The following is a 17416-nucleotide window of genomic DNA, read 5'->3' as shown; positions in this document are numbered from 1 at the left end:
GAAGAAGGCAATAGTGTATTAATCTTGCTCCAGTGGTCACAAGGCCCAGAGGCTAAAAAAGAAGGTTCATGCAGCATCTTTGAGAGGAAACTGGCTTTCTCAGTAGAAGTCATAGCAGAGGCAGATTCAGTGGCCTCCCTGTGCACAGTCTGGGCATGGCCCGCCCAAGTCCAGGAAGCATTCCTTTGGTGTTCAGTATGGCAGCTCAGGTGTCCCTCTGAAGGTATCCCTCCTGCTGAGTTTTGGTGTCCCTGATAGTCCTTAGAAGTGAAGAGGGCAGAGAGACAAATAGTGCATGTTTTCTATCATATGTGGAAGCTGGATCTAAAATGTAACTGGACATGAGTCCTATACAGGACTCTAGGCATTCACATACAGTCAGACTGAAGGAAGGTATCTTTAGGGGAGGAATGTAAAGGTGTACCTTCTCTGAACATTTAAAATTTCTTTATGGAAACATAATATTTTGTTTTGGAATTGTTTTTGTTATTGCTACTGTTATTAGTGAGGATTTTTTTGTTATTGTTGTTGTTGGTGATGGTGTTTTTGCTGTGGGTATTCTTTCTTTTGGGGAGGTAAATGGGGACACAGAACTAGGCATCAGTGGCTCACACCATAATCTACTCAGGAGGCTGAGATCTCAGGATTAATGTTTGAAAGTCTGTGAGACTATTTTTTAAATTTTTTAAATAAAAGTTCTTTTTTTTATTGTGAAAATACCATACAGAGGGATTACAATCACATGGGCAAGATAATGAGTACATTTCTGTGACACTCTTATCCCTAATTAACCACTCAAAACCTGGAAGTGGCAGTGTTGCTCAACTGGTAGAGCAGAAGAGCTCAAGGACAGTGCCCTCACCCTGAGTTCAATCCCCATGGACCGACATAAAAAAATGCGGGCTGCAGAAAAGAAAGGAGGAAAGATGTGCAAAGGCTATCATGCTATTTAGTACATACTATGTGGAAAATGACCCATGTAACTTGTGGGCAAGATAGGAAGGAGAAACTGGGGAAAGTAAAGGAAAAGGTGACATTGTTTAAAAAAAGAAATTTACTCATTACCTGACTTATGAAATGGTCACCATTTTGCAACACCTTAATAATGATAATAGTATTAGTAAAAAATAGCAAAGAAGTCCAAAAGCCTGAGTAGTCATCATAGGTTTATGAGTGCTTATAACTATGTGGTTTCCTGTTGCCTCAAAACCCATTTTTCTTTTTCTGGGAGTGAGAAGAACTTAACTTCCCTTATCCTAACAGAACAAAACTTTTAGACAAAATTTATTTTTCAGGTAAATATTTTTCAGACACCAGACATTTCCATTTATCTCTATAACATTTATCTCCCTGCCACAATTGATCCCATACTGAACAGTCACCACAGTGAAGTGTTTATTCATTAAGAAGGTCTAAGTGTGGGGGTAACCCTCCATAAGCTTCAGTATACACTGTCTGGCATCTGCCAACTACTTTAGGTCATTTCATTTCTCTTTTTCTGATTGTCTACAAAGACAGCTCTGGGATGGGCTGCAGGCCCTATTCCTGCCACTAAGATATATTTTAAGAGCTTTCCTAGGGGTGTTGTGGGAGTTCAACTGAAGCAACTCGCATTTCCCCTTTGGGCCCTGGAGAGACTAATTCTCCTGCTTCCTAACTCCCTCCTTTCATTCCACCAAGCATTTTCAGGACCCGGTTAGGGTTTATTGACAACCTGGTGTATAATTCATGCAAGACAGGTTACAGCAGAGTGTGTGTTACCTTTGCTAGTCAAGCATGGCTTGGTAATGCTGCTCCAGATTTTGACCGGGAAGTAGGTTTTATTGGTGTTTGGGCCTAATGTTTTCCTGTCCGGAAACCTTCCCCTTGACTTGGTGAGTCTGTCTGGCGAGCAATATTTAGGGGAAATCTACTTTCCCCAGTTGGATAAATGGGTTCCAGGCTAAAACCCCATCCCCCCAAACCTGTTGTGTAAAGTAGAAGCTCTTGTCGGGGAACTGTTAGCATGTAATGGGCAGCTGAGATTGTCTCCATGGCCAGCACAGCCCAACTCAGCTGGTATGGTCAGGGTGGCTCCTGTTGATGGTCAGGTAGCACCTGGGCCTTTTATAACTGCACTGCTTAGGTAAAAGACTGCTTTCCATTCAGAAGGCATTTTGTCTTATTTATTTCTTTTCTATTCTTCTGCTTTCATACTCCCTGAAATAATGGGTTCACTTATACTAGATAGCAAAGAGATAAGTCTTGGAGTCTATGACTTCCCTTTTATCCCTCTTCTGAGTTTTCCTTTTTTAGTAGTATTAAATATTTTTCCTTATTAAGTAGTTTTACAAAGGAGTCCTAATTCTATAAATCCAGTTATAAGTACAATGCGCCTTGCTTCTTCTAGGTTTTCTGTAGGTCAAGTAGATGAAAGAGGTAAACATTAGCAGAAGCTTTTGTGAGTACAGAAAGTTGGGAGTACTTGAAAAATAGACAACAGCTCCCTAGCAAGGGGTTTAGTAGGAGGCAGGCAGGGAGAGCGGGCACAGAAGAGGCCCGTTTCAGTCATGCCTTCTGGCTGATGCTCAGTGTGGGAAGGCAGGGTGTGGTGCTGGGAGATGAAGATTTAGAAGTAAGGCATGCACTAGATCCACAACAGCTTGTAAATCAGCACAGGGAGGCTTTACCTGAGAGATTTTTTTCTGACCTTGGGTATAAAAATGACCTGAATTTAATTTACAGACTTTAATCGCTATACTATGGAAATTGAAGTAGAAGGGGCCCGAATGAAGCAGGAAGCTCAGGTAGTAGCCTGTCACGTGATCCAAGTAAGAAATGGTCAGGCTGAGCCAACAAGGAAAGAAAAACACAGGAGGTGGTGGGGAGTGGGGGGGAAAGGGGTACAGTGCCTAATAAGTAATAGACTCTGGGGTTATAGGGCTCTGGGTCAAGGATGGCATCTGGGTGTCTGATATGGGTAAGAAGGGATGGTGATGGCTTTCTTCAAAATGAGGAATAGAGGAGAAGAGCAGTTGGGAGAAGAGAGTAGTAGAAAACTTAGCAAATGCTCATAGAATTAGGTTGAATGGCAAATGACTTTGTTGTAAGAACAGAATCCCAATGGCACATACTTACTTTCCTTGCAGGAGAGATTTTGGGCTTCACAAAGTAGTGCCAGTGAAACTCCATCAGCCTGATCCCTTTGTTCCAAGCGAAGGAAATATGGACATGCTCACGACGTATAAACAGGACTTCAACTCCTACACTGTATCCAGGGTGGATGCCATCAAACCTCGGGACAGTAAATATCCATGTACTGAAAAAATGGAGTCTCTGCCTACTTATAAAGGTAGGAGAACAGGGTGAGGTAAAAAAGTCTTTTTAGGCAAACCAGAAAATGTATTTTATATGCACATTCCCTTAGCGCAAGGGACAGCAAACCACTTCCTGCAAATTGAATCTGGCCAGCAGTCTGTTTTTGTATGGCTGGAGAGCTAAGAATGGTTTTAAAGTTTTAAAATGTTTGAAAAAAATCAAAATCTTATTATTTCAGGATGTGTGAAAATTACATGACACTCAAAGTTCAATGTTCATGAGTGCCTTTATTGGCATAGCCATATATTCATTCATTATTATGTCAGGATGGAGACTCTTATGGCCAGCAGGGCACAGGATATGTAATATCTTGCCATTTGTAGAAATATTTACTGATCTCTTCCTTAGCTTGCTGCTCGAATCCTACAATGGGGAAGCACTTCAAATTTAATCAGTTAAATTCTACCACAGGTGATTGTTTCATCTATCCATTAAAAGAGCACTGAAATGTAACATATGCATGCATGTATATGTGTGTGTGCATGTATGTATATATATATGTATGTGTATATTCAAACAGAAAAGCATATGCCTCATAATTACTAAATGAATGAATTTTGACTGGACCCAATTTCATTCACCCTTCCCAACCAGACTGAAATCTCTGTGCTGACTTTTTGTTTTTGTACAGTACTGGTGCTAGAACCTAGGGCCTCATGTGTATTAGGCAAATGCTCTACCACTGAGCTGTGTTTCCAACCCCATTTATGTAGACTCTTAACACTGAATTAGTTTTTTTTCAGTTTTGAACTTGATGCAAAATGGATTAATCTTAAAAAATATGTAGTTAGCTTGGCATTGGTGGTGCTTACCTATAATTCTGTCTATTCAGGATCCATGGATCACAGTTTGAAGCTAGTCCTGGCAGAAAAGTCTGGGAGACTCTTACCTTCCATTAGTCAGCACAGATAAAAGTCTATGGAGATGTGACTCAAATGGTAGAGTGCCAGCCTTGAACTAAAAAGCCAGGAAAAAGCATGAGGCTCTGAATTCAAGCCTCAGCACCAGCATACAAAAAAAGTATTTAATTCACATAAAACAATTGTACAAACTTATAGAGTGTGATGTGATATTTCAATAAATGTACATGTTAGTATAATGTTTGAATCAGGTTATTATATCTATCAAATATTTATCTTTTTGTGTGGTGAAAACATTCAAAATCTTCTAGTTTTGTGGAAATATACAATGCATATTTTACTGTGTATATGTTACATACCAGGCATGGGCCTAGGAACTGGGAAGGAAGAAAACGGACCTGCCACTGACCCTGTTATCTAGTATATCGCTAGTCCTGTGGGTTGGGCAAACAGTAGTAGTTACTCAGTAGGGCACAGCTACCAGGGAAGAGAGGACCAGGTTTGTAAGGAGTATTTTCCTGCTTATAATGCACAGTGACCTTAGGAAGATCAGCTCAAGAGTTCATACAAAATGTTGTGACTGCTAAAGGACTGTGGTAAGGGTTGCCTTTATTGAGCAAGCTACACCTTTAGACTTCATGTGATAGTGAAGATGGGAGGCTGGAATGAAGAGAGAGTTTCCTAAAGGGGCTCTATACCTGTCACTTTAGAGGACCCTACATGTACTTGAACTTATCTGTTTTTTCCCTAGGAATTGACATAGGGCAGGGCTGGCCTGGGCCTCTTGAGCAGCTTGGCCTCATCTTTGGGATCTCCTTTCAGTACTCTAACAAAGTCACATTCTAACATCCCTTTCCTGTGAAGTCTTCCTGTATCCCAGCCTCCTGTCCTGGCTCATTCTCTTGTTTATTCCCACCATGAAGTCCTTGGTTTTGCTGGACCTCTGGTCCATCAACGCCTTTCCCTTCTTTCCCATTATCAGCTCATGTGGCTGTTCTTCCCCAAGCAGCCTGTTCCCTGTTTTGTCATTGATGTCCATCTCTTACCAGTATGGAAGCATACTACTTTCTGTCCTTCTGTTCCTTTCCATGTTTGTGACTTAGAGTATGCTTTAATCTGAACATCTCTTGCCCATTTCTGAAAAAGGCACCAGGGACTTTTTTTTTTTAAAGGGTACCTACCTAATTTGATGTCTTTTCTACTTAAGACTGGTCAAATAATCAGCTTGATTCTTAGAATAAAATCTTACGTGGCTTTGTAGGTGTGGCTCTTGTTTCCTGAGCCTGCCTAGCCTCGGGACCTTCTTTTGGCTTCCTTTTTTCATTTCTTTTTTCCCACAAGGCATTTAGAGTACATGATTTCTTCTGTATAGAAACTCCAGTTTTCTCTGTGCTGTGCTTATCCTTTGCAGACCTTCTCCCATGCCACATGGGAAGGGCTGAGGCCCCCTTTCCTTCCCTTGGTTACTAACTCTCCATGTAGTTTTCTAGTTAATATTTGTCTCCTTGGCCAGACTATAAGCTCTAAGGAAAGCAGGGATCTATTATTTTCTTGTCAATACTATTCCTCACCCCATCCCAGGAAGCCACCGTGGTAGTGCTTTACAAAAAGAATAAATAGAAGTGCAGGGTGGGAAGACATTTTCTTCTATAGAACCAGCTCTTCTTTTCTTTTCTTTTTTTTGGTCGGTCGTGGGGCTTGAACTCTGGGCTGGGCGCTGTCCCTCAGCTCTTCAGCTCAAGGCGAGCGCTCTACCACTTGAGCTACAACGCCACTTCCGGTTTTCTGGTGGTTTATTGGAGATAGGAGTCTCACGGTCTCTCCTGCCCGGGCTGGCTTTGAACCTCGATCCTCAGATCTCAGCCTCCTGAGTAGCTAGGATTACAGGCGTGAGCCACCAGCGCCCGGCTCTGCTTTTATTTTAATCCAGTGTTTACAGGAAGACAGGAATGGGGTACCATAGGTACTAAGAAGGTGAGCCAGGGGAGTGAAACTGGAGCAAGTGCTTACTTCGAAGGGGGAGGACAAGGAGGACATGTCTAACTTCAAGCTCTCATTTTGTCTGTACCATCTGTGTGTGCCCACCTCCCTGGTGTAGATGGTTTGCAGTTAGAGGCTCTTCAGAGCAGCTCCCTGCTCAGCTTAGCTCCATCTTCCCTACCTTTATGGTAGATACAGGGAGAGATCTGGGAATGAAAATGGATCCTTGCTTGCTTTAAGAGTTAGTAAAGAGCCTGGCGCTGGTGGTTGGTGCCTGTAATCCTAGCTACTCAGGAGGCTGAGATCTGAAGACTGTGGTTCAAAGCCAGCCTGGGCAGGAAAGTCCGTTAATCTCCAATTAACCACCAGAAAACTGGAAGTGGTGCTGTGGCTCAAGTGATAGAGCGCTAGCCTTGAGCTGAAGAGCTGAGGGACAGCGCACAGGCCCAGAGTTCAATTCCCACGACCACCACCACCAACAAAAGAGTTAGCAAAGATGGAGTAAATATAATGCAGTGATTTCTAAAAAAAAGCCTTTACTACTCTACAGCAAACTATTCATCCTCAAAACAAACAAACAAAACAAAACAAAAAAACCTGATCCATGGCTCAGGCTTTTTCTCTTGTCTATCTCTAGCTTTCATATTCCTTCCTTGTATCCATCTACTTACATCTCAAATTGCCCTCTGCAAATGACAGAGTAATATTTTATGGCTAAAATTAAACCATGGCTGATAGATCTGTAGTGTTCAAGTTAAAGAAAATCTGTTCTTATCCACCTTTTACTTAAGCTTCATATACCTATGAATCGTTTACCTTTGAACAGAATAAATATGAAACATCACCTGGACTGCTTATGACCAGACATGTGTAGACCGGGAGGGTTTGGTTCTCTGTACATTCATGAGGACAAAACTTGGGGGCTTTCATCTTGTGAAGTTTCAAGGGCTTTTAGATGAGAGCAGATGCTTACATTTTATTAATTCGAGCAGTTTGTTTCTTACTTGCCAATAATATCATTGCTTCTAAAACTTAGCTTTAACTACCAAGTATTTGTCTTCCCAGTATGTATAGCACAGGGAAAGGAACAGTAAAGGTGTCAAGTAAAGAAAGAAATGAATGAATGGTTCTGAACTATTGTTCAGAAGGTCCCTGGGTAACTGAATTTGGGAATAGATATACAGAAATCCTTACCAGTGCTACATGTTCTGTAGCAGGAGTGTGGTTTGGGGAAAGTCTGTGACCTTCGCCCTTCCCTTTGGTCAGTCCTGAACCACTTCATGCATGCATGAAGGGCATATACCCTTGCCTAACTTGCCTGATCTTTTCTTATATCACCTGTTGGATGTCTTAACTCTTGCAAAAACTTGCTGCTTGAGTAAGTTGTCCATAGCAATCTTCACATATTGTGGTTGTACTTTGATTCTCTTTACAAAGAAAAAAAAATCAAAGGCCAAGATAATTAAATATGTATATTGCAAGGAGTGCTATCTATCTATCTATCTATCTATCTATCTATCTATCTATCTATCTATCTATCTATCTATCTATATATCTATCTATCTATCTATCTATGTTCTGTTTCCATTATAAGTTCTGTGAGAAAAAATATTTAAATGTTTCCCTTTCTACTCATGGTCAGCACCTTTACTGAGGTCCCTAAAACCACCAATAAAGTATGTTTCAGCAGCATTTGGTTGTAATTTGTGACATTTCCCAAACACTGTGCAATTGGAAAAATTGAGAGTGTAATTACTTGATGCTCAGCTTTAGGTTTAGCTAAGTTTTTTTTAAAGACCCATTATTGAATGGAATCCCTTTTAAAGAGGTTCTTGCCAATTACCCACATGACACTGTGGCCCTGAAGGGCTTTACTGGTGTGTGAATAGTTTGTCATGTGGAATTCTGAGGTTTTTCTAGGCCTTGTGGAGGTTTTCTTGTAATAAATGCTGGGTGGAGGAAGTCAGGAGGTTGAATAATAATGTGGTTTCAACTATATTGTTGGGTAGCAGAAATCACATGAGGCAACTTTGAGCTTAGGACCCTGTTTTCTTAACACTTCATCCATCACAGAAGAGGGCCAGAAAAGCCCTATTCTGCCCACCCTTACATATCTTGAGGCAGTATGTAGGTATCTACAGGTAGATACCCTGATTTCAGGCAGGCCTGAAGTTTTGGGGTGTGAGACATATGGTTTATATTCAGTAAGATGGTTCCTTCTAAGGCCCTTAATGTTTTCAAGATGTTGACAGACTCATTAATGACCCTTGGAGAAAGATTAGATTTTCTTCTCTTCTTTTCTTTCTTTTTCTTTCCTTTCAATTTTCTCTGTCTCTTTTTTTTTCTTTTGAGAGAAAGCCTTAATACATTTCCCAGGCATGCTTTAAAGTTGTGATATGCCTGCCTCAGCCTCCCAAGTGTTGGAATTATAGGCATTCGCCACCACACCCTGGAGGATTGAGACTTTCTTTGAAATATAGCCTGTTTAAAATAAATAGTTGGTGGTATTACTAGCCTAAAACAAATTTGAGAGTGTGTGTAGGGATGGGAATGTGAAGGGTTCTGAAATGGCAGAAGCTTAGAAAATCCCACCCCTCCAAAAATAACAGTAAGCCTAGATAATATGGTAAAACTCAACCATTGCACAGCTCTGGAAATCCAACAGTGGTATATTACAAATTGAGAGTATGAACACAAGATACAGAAATGGAATCTTAGTTATGAATAGTGGTGATTTGTCATGGAGCTGCTTCCAGCATCCCACTCTCCTCCCATTCTTTGTGGCAGTTCTGCTCAGTAAGTCTAGACTGTGAAGGAAAGAAGCTCTTATGCTAGTGGAGTCTTAATTGATTTTAAATAAAGTGCATTACAAAAGATTTTGATAAAAAAACAACCAACAATGATCCCAGTGAGAAAAAAATCAAAGAAGTTAACTTCAACAACTAGTTTGATGTTTGCAGTACTAATTGAGGCAAGACATAGGTCATTAGAGATGTTAGACCTTTAGCAGGGAGATCCAGAGAATGAGATAGAGAGAGTAGGCCTTGATTAATTCATACATCTCTTGATGGTTCTGTAAAGGCTGTGCACCTGGGCAATGCTGCGCATGAGCTCAAGAGATCAGAGGATCCTATCCATGTCACCTCCCTGGTAAAAATGGGAGACCTAGTACCTATGTAGAAGAGGCATGAAATTTCAGCAAAGACCTTTTGGTCTTTGACTATGTTTCCTAACTTACATACAAATTCATTAGCAATTCAAATGACCACTAGGCTACATTTACACAGGGGGAAGCCTAACTTGGAAGCCTAATTAGGAAGAGAAAAATGAGCAAAACTATCTTAAGCTAAGCACCAGTGGCTCATGACTACTCAGGAAGTTGAGGTCTGGGGATTGTGGTCTGAAGCCATCCAGGGCAGAAAAGTTCTTGAAACACTTAACTCTAACCTCTAAAAAAAAAGCTGGATTTGGAGCTGTGGCTCAAGTGATAGAGTGCTAAGTCACGAGCAAAAAGCTAAGGAACAGTACCCAGGCCTCAAGTTCAAGCTCTAGGATTGGCATATATGTGCACGCGTGCGCATGTGTGCACATACACACACTATCAGTGATAAGATTATAGAATTAGTTCATGTATTTCACTAAACAGCAAAAATAAGAACTCCCAATGGAAGGGTTAGAATTCAGAGTTGTTGAGTATATTATCTAACATATCTGTCTTTAAAAAATATGAAGCATAAATAGAAAAGAGGAAAGTGTGGTACATGTGTATGTGCTACATACCGTGTCTCTCAGAACATCCAGATATTGGACCTATCAGACAAGTTGCAATTACAAAGATATTAAAAAGTAGCAGTAAATCATATTTAAAGCATTGAAGGAAAATATCTCAATAACTGCTCATTAAATAGAGAATATCAATAAAGCAATATCATAAAAAACCAAATGGAAACTTTGGAATTAATGCAAAACTTAATGCAAAAAAATTTAATGCATAGAAAGCACCTAAGTAAAATCTACATAAATTTAGTTTCTGTTTATGGATTAGAAGTTTCAATGCTTAAGGAAGAATTACTGAAATGATCTATAGATCATTGTAGTCTTTTTTTGTTGTTGTTGTACATGTACAAATACTGGGGCTTGAACTCAGAGCTTTTTTAATTCAGGGCTGTCTCTCTACCACTTGAGGCATAGCTTTACTTCTGGCTTTTTGATGCTTAATTGGAGGTGAGTCTCATAGTCTTTCCTGCATGGGCTGGCTTCAAACTGTGATCCTCAGATTTCAAGCTCTTGAGTAGCTAGAATTATAGTGCCTAGAAATCATTGCATTCTATATATGAAATTCTTATAAAAAGTTCAGGAGTATTTTCTAATTAAAAAAAGAAAAATTTTAAAGCAATCTCAAATTTTATGCATGAAATTCAAATTCAAATAAACCAGAATAAATATTCTTAAAAACATAAAAGCAAACTTGAAGAGTACTTTCTGATGTTAAAACTGTACTATAAAAGTTATGTTAAAAGTCTATAAGAAAAAGCTGGAAGTGGTGCTGTGGTTCAAGTAGCAGAGCACTAGTCTGAGCAAAGGAAGATCAAGGACAGCACTCAAGCCCTGAGGTCAAACTCCAGGACCAGCAAAAAAAAAATGCAGATAATAAAGAATTACCATAGATAAATGCCCTCTACTATCCTGACATGCTCTATATTCCCTTCTCTTGCCCTGATTTCTATAATTTCTGAACCTGTAGTAGCCATAAGACTTTATAGATTTCCCATTGATCCACTTGTCTGCTACATATTTTGAAGTAGAATTTCCCACTGATCTACTTATCTGCTACATATTTTGAAGTAGATTTCCCATTGATCTACTTATCTGCTACATATTTTGAAGTAGAATTCATCACACTGATAATTATATTTTGGACTCAGTCTCAAAATCACACTATATGAACACTCTTCTAAACCCTCTTTTTTTTGTTTTGTTTTTGTTTTTTTGGGGTCCAGTCGTGGGGCCTGAACTCTGGGCCTGGGCGCTGTCCCTCAGCTCTTCAGCTCAAGGCTAGCGCTCTATCACTTGAGTCACAGCGCCACTTCTGGCTTTTTTATTTTTGCTTATGTGGTGCTGAGGAATCGAACCCAGGGCCTCAGGCATGCAAGGCAAGCGCTCTACCACTAAGCCACCTTCCCACCCCTAAACCCTATGTTTTATAATTATAGACTAAACAATATTATCAAGAGCTTTGAGGAATTGGGCATTTGTAACTATTCACTATACAATTTATAGCTATCCATCTAAAAACAAAGTAATGACTTATTAGTGTGTAGTCAAACTCCAAAGTGAAGGGTGAGCCCAAATGGCTAGAAATATAATAAATATAACCTGATATTAATTATTGTGGGAAGAAAATGCTCCTTCATTATATTCATATCTTTTAAAGCAAACAATTTATGAATCATTTATTGATGTTTAAAATATCGCCATTAAGGAAAAAGCTATATTATTAATAATAATTTATACTATAAATCATTTTATAGTATAGTAGTATAGTTTTAAGACAGTGTGGTGCTGATACCAAAATGGTGCAACAATAATCCAGTAAATTATGACTATAGGGATTAAACCTCAGGTTTATTTATTGCCAACTAATTGATTAAAAAGTTCCTAGGCATTTCAGTGTGTGAGAAGTTATCTTGTTGAGACTTGGTTCTGGGATATCTGCTTGCAAAATGAGGTTCAACCATTATAACATATGAAAAAAAAATGGTGAAGGTCTATGGCTATGGCTCTGGTACAGTGCTTGCCCAGCATGCAAGGAACTTAGGGTTTGATGTCTAGTACTGCAAAAGTAAAGTAAAAGTATTTAAAATAAAGCATTTAAAAGGATCATAGACCTAGATATAATATCTAAAAATAAAAATATGATATAAAGGAATAGGTAAGTCCCAATAAAATAACATTTGGTGGCTTCAGTACCCCACTTTCACCAAAAGATAGGTTATACAGGCCAAACAGAGATAAAGAAACTTCAGAGTTAAACTATCCCACAGATCAAATGGATTTAACAGAAATCTACAGAGTATTCCAACAGCTGCAGAATATATATTCTTTTCAGAAGCTTATGTAACTCTCAAAAATAGATCATTTTGAGTCATAAAGCAAGTCTTAACAAATACAAAACAATGAAATAGGTTTTTCATCTTACAGATCATAATGGAAGGAAACCAACAGCAAGAAATATAGAAAATATACAAAGATGGAGACTGAATAATACTTTTGTATTTTTTGTGTGTTTTAAACTTATTTATTTTCTTTAAATAGTCATACAAAGGGATTTCAATTCAACATGTCAACTCATGAGTTTTAAACATCTTGAAAAATGTCACTCATCCCATCATTCTCCTCCCCCACCTCCATTTATACCAATCCTGCTCATCATCTCATTTCCTAGCTCCATTTTCACATAGTACATTGAGTACCATTCATTTCTCTCTTCATGTATTCATCCCTACCTGGAACCACCCCCCAGGCCCACACCTTGCAGCTTCCTGACACTGTTTTGTTAAACTATAAGTTAATTGTTCAAAGGGATTACGGAATAGAAATTCACCCCTGCATATACATAGTTTAGTCAGTTTGATCATTTACATATGCATATACATAGTTTAGTCAGTTTGATCATTTACATATGCATATGGCTCTGTATGTGTTTTCATATAAGTATATATTTTAGATCTAACTTCCACATATGAGAAAAATATGCACCCTTTGTCTCTCTGAGTTTATCTTACTCCACTCAATATAATTTTTCCAGGACTGTTTCTGTAAATGACATAGTATTGTTCTTAATGGATAAGTAAAATTCCATTCTCCTCCTTTCTATCTCTCTCATATACACACATTTTCTTTTTTTAACTTCGTAGTTCCCTTTTTGAAAGTCATTCTGTATATATTTTCCCACTGTTTTATTTTCCCCATTATTTTATTTTATTTTTTCTATTTAACAAAGCAGTTTGTGAATAGTGTATCACATTATCACATGATCAATGTTAACCCCTTTCAACATTTTCACCAATCCTTCCCAACTCACCCCTTCCCTTACTTTTCTTTTTTTGCCAGCCCTGGGGTTTAAACTTTGGGCCTGAGCACTCTCTCTGAGCTCCTTTTGCTCAAGACTAACACTCTACCACTTGAGTCACAATGTCACTTCTGGCTTTTTATGTGATTAATTGAAGATAAGAGTCTCACAGACTTTCCTCTGTCAGCTGGCTTGAAACCACAATCTTCAGATCTCAGCATTCTACTGAGTAGCTTGGTGTGAGCCACCAGTCTTGGCTTCCCTTACTTTTCTTACTTTTGTAGTATATAAATTGAATTCTTGGCTTGCATTCTCTCTCCTTCTCTCTATTCATCTCCCCCTCTTCTTAGCCTGCTCCATCCCTTCCAAGTACTGGTTTCTAAGTGCTTATTTCATTGGGCTTTGAACTTTGTCTTTCTAAGGAATTACACTATTTGAGTTCTCCCTTTGTAAATACTTGGATTATCATTATTATCATGATCTCTTCTGCTTTAATTTCAGCTGATTATTTATCTTGGAACCAACCAAAACGAGAGCTACTTCGTCCACCACACAGCTACCGGCCAGCATCCACCAAGTTTGATAATAGAACCACTCACCAAGATGACTACCCCACCAAGGGCTTTGTGAGTACCAAGAGCTGTAAACCTCCCCCTATACCAAATCTCTGTAACATCCCATTGGAGGATCTGACTAACTACAAGATGAACTATGTGCCCCACCCTATGGAGAAGCGCTTTGTTTATGAGCCTAAAAGATTTAAACCCTGCGACATCCCCTTTGAGAGCCTCACTACCCACAAAGAGTATTTCCGGGGCCTGGTAGGGAAGCCTGCCAAGAGCCTGAAACCACCAGGCAGGACCGCTGGGCCAGACACACCTTTTGCTAACACCACTGAATTCCAAGACAAGTACCAAGCTTGGCCAACGCCTCAAGTATTCTCCAAATCTCCCGCCAACTATGTCCCTCCTGAAGAGAAGATGGATTTTCTGACAACTGTGCAAGCCCATTACACATACCCTAAGGGTGCCCCTGCCCAGCCCTGCCGACCAGCAGCCCCGATTAAGAAGAGCTGCCGCTTCGAGGGCTCCACCACCACTAAGGATGACTACAAGCAGTGGACCAATGTTCGGGCAGAGTCAATCAGGCCCACTCACCATCTGGCCCTTCCTGCTGAACCTTTGGACTGCCTGACCACCACACGGGCCCACTATGTACCTCACCCACCTACGAATACCAAAAGCTTTAAGCCCGCCTCGTCTGGACCTCAAGTAAATATCCCTGTGGAGGGCCAGACTACCTACTCTATCAGCTTTACTCCCAAGGAAATGGGCAGGTGCCTGGCTTCCTACCCTAACCCCCCTGGCTATGTCTTTGAGGAAGTGGATGCTGCGGGGCACAAGATATATAGACCGTCTTCCGTAACAGGATCTCCAAGGAACAGCCAGCTCTCCATGAGTGAGATGGAAAAACCTAAGGAGAGAGAGTTGGCAGTGTCAGCCTGACTTTGAAAAAGTATTTTAAAATTACACAATACTTTAAAAAAGATCGAAAGTTATTCATTGGACAAAAAAAGAATTCCCCAAAATGAAAAAAAAAGTTCATCGCCAATTCCAGGATATTTGAATAAAAGGAGATTCATGTGACTCAAGGAAAATGGCATCCGATCATGGGCTGATTAACTTCCCTTAACTGCCCCTCTACCCCTCTACTGTCTCCCCTTAGCCCCCCTTCGCCCCAACCCCCCTCAGGTCCCTTACCTTACCTTGTGCTCATAGACTCAAAGCTGGTTTCAGTTTTCTTTTTTGTGATCCAGATGTATTTTATTAGTTTAATCATTGTATGAATTACATAATAACGACAAATGTGAAGTGTCAAAAAATAAATTTGATTTTGGGGGGATTGAATGTACAGCTCTATATGTTTACTCTCATGTGCTCTTTGCAATCTGTGTTGCTTAGGACCCTTGAAGAAATTTCATATTAAACTCTATGTACTAGTGGGGGTTTTGAGCTCGGGCCTAGAGTGTTGTTTCAGAGATGCTTCTTGCAGCATATTTCTACTTCTTTACTGCATGACCTGTTAGTCAGAATAGCTCTTTCTGATGGGGCCCGGGTCTCTTCAGTCAGGGGTAAAAAGAGAAGAGGAAAGGGCATTGTGGGATCTCAGAGATGCGTGGCTTGCCAGATCCCTGTACATCTCCAAACGAGAGCAGGCTCCATTCCTGGGAGATTGGGTTGTGAGGCAGGGAGAAAGCCTTAACAACCAGGCAGTTGAGAACTGGCTCTACAGCTGTGGGCAGAAGCTACAGGCTCTGGAACAAATTTTTTCAAGCTGTGCAGATTTCTGGGAATTTGGCCTGCTTGGCCTACAGTGATAGTAGTAACCAAATCTGTGACAAAACTTTCCGTAGAGATGATCTAGCCCCTGTCCTGGAGATTTCTGTCTTGGGCCTACGGCTTACCAAATTTTATTCCAAGGTGATGTAATTTGGAGACATTTAATTGGACAAAATTGAAGAAAGACATTTTGTTTAAGAGAGCATTTATGTGTGGGGGAGGTCAGCTGAGCTTCGTGATTGATCTGGATACGATTCATATAGACAGACAGAGACTGATAACCCAGCACACAGCTTAAAGGGCCACAGATTGAGACCTGGCATCTTAGCTTTTCTTTCAAGATGCAGAATCTTTAAGCATGTGGATAGTCTTAGAGAACTTGGGGATAGGGTGGAGGAGATTTCAGATCAAGTCTATAGATTTGGGCTTAGGACCAGGGTCTGGTTCTCTCTGTCTCTCTGTCTCTGTCTGTCTTGTCTGTCTGTCTCTGTCTCTCTGGCCAGTTTTGGGGCCTGGGCACTGTACCTGAGCTTCTTTTGCTCTTTTGCTAGCAATTTACCACTTGAGCCACAGGGCCACTTCCAGCTTTTTATGTTTATATGGTACTGAGGAATTGAACCCAGGGCTTCATGTATTCTAGACAAGCACTGTACTACTACCACTCTACCACATTCCAAGTCCCCAGGGTCTGGTTCTCATGTGAGGAACTTGTGTCTTGTTTGCCTAGGGTTTAGCCTTTCCATGGCTCTCATACATGAACTAGACTGTGTAAGTCCCACTCCTTGTGTCTTTACTCTAGCATCACTCAGGCAGACTCTACATCATCCAGTCCTCTTGTTACTATGGGGCCTGGGATATCTGCTGTTAAGGATAGAAAGGCCCAGAGCAGTTAAGCATATTACTCAAAGTCAAGGTCAGAACTGGAGTCCAGGTCTTCTGACTCTTGATCTATTTTTTCCACACTTTAGATGCTTTTCATCTTTGTCCACACATTACATCCACAAATTGCATCAAATCATAGACTTTAGCTTACTGGAATCCACTAAGTGAATGGAGAAATACTATGGTTTGGATCTAAAATGGCTTCCAAAAGACCACGAAAGCAGGATTTGCAGTGCAGCAGTGGTCAGAGGTAGAGCCTCTAGGAGGTGATTGGATAATGAAAGCTCTGCCTTTATCAATCTATTGAAGCATTCATGGCTAAATGGGATATTTGGAGGATGGAATTTGAGAAGGCTGGGCCTAGTTGGAGAAGGTAGGTCACTGGGACTGTGTCCTTGAAGGTATTTTTGTCCCCAGACTCTTCCTCTTTTTCTCTCTTGCTCTATTTCCTGGTGTTTTACTCTGTGCTCCCCACCATGATGACTCTCCTTCTTCCTTGGAGTTTTCCTCAGGTATTTGTCAGTGGTGGGTAGCTTCTTTCATTTCATCATCTTTTTTTTTTTAACAAATCAATGAAATAATAGACTTCATTTGAAAAGCCAAATCATTCTAAAATGCTTACATAAATGTAGCAATCTGTTTCCTTTCCTCCAACCTTCTTAGTATTACTTCCCCAGAGACATAATCAAATAAAACAGTTGTAAATTGTTTTATTTTTGCTAATACTTGGGGTCTCCTTTTCAGCATAGTTACATGACTCTGATTTGTATTTTTTTTTTGTTAGTCTTGGGGCTTGAACTCAGGGCCTGGGTGCTGTCCCTGAGTTTTTTTGCTCAAGGCTGGTGCTTAATTGGACATGAGTCTCACTTGCCCAGGCTGGCTATAAACTGTGATCTTCAGATCTCAGCCTCCTCAGTAGCTAAGAT

The 17416-nt window shown here is 40.2% G+C and overlaps 1 protein-coding gene across 1 annotated transcript in view; it reads left to right on the top strand.

Annotated features, from left to right (window-relative positions):
- Saxo1 (stabilizer of axonemal microtubules 1) overlaps positions 1–14774 on the top strand; it is an 87875-nt gene extending 73101 nt beyond the window's left edge. Inside the window, exons 3-4 of the mRNA XM_013020760.1 lie at positions 3129–3331; positions 13771–14774. Coding sequence (XP_012876214.1) covers positions 3129–3331; positions 13771–14774 — 1207 coding nt within the window. The remainder of the gene's footprint in view (positions 1–3128; positions 3332–13770) is intronic.
- The last annotated feature ends 2642 nt before the right edge of the window (positions 14775–17416 follow it).

This window comes from Dipodomys ordii, unplaced genomic scaffold (genome assembly GCF_000151885.1).
Source record: "Dipodomys ordii isolate 6190 unplaced genomic scaffold, Dord_2.0 Scaffold53, whole genome shotgun sequence".
Lineage (NCBI taxonomy): Eukaryota > Metazoa > Chordata > Mammalia > Rodentia > Heteromyidae > Dipodomys > Dipodomys ordii.
This window is presented reverse-complemented; position numbering and strand designations above follow the sequence as displayed.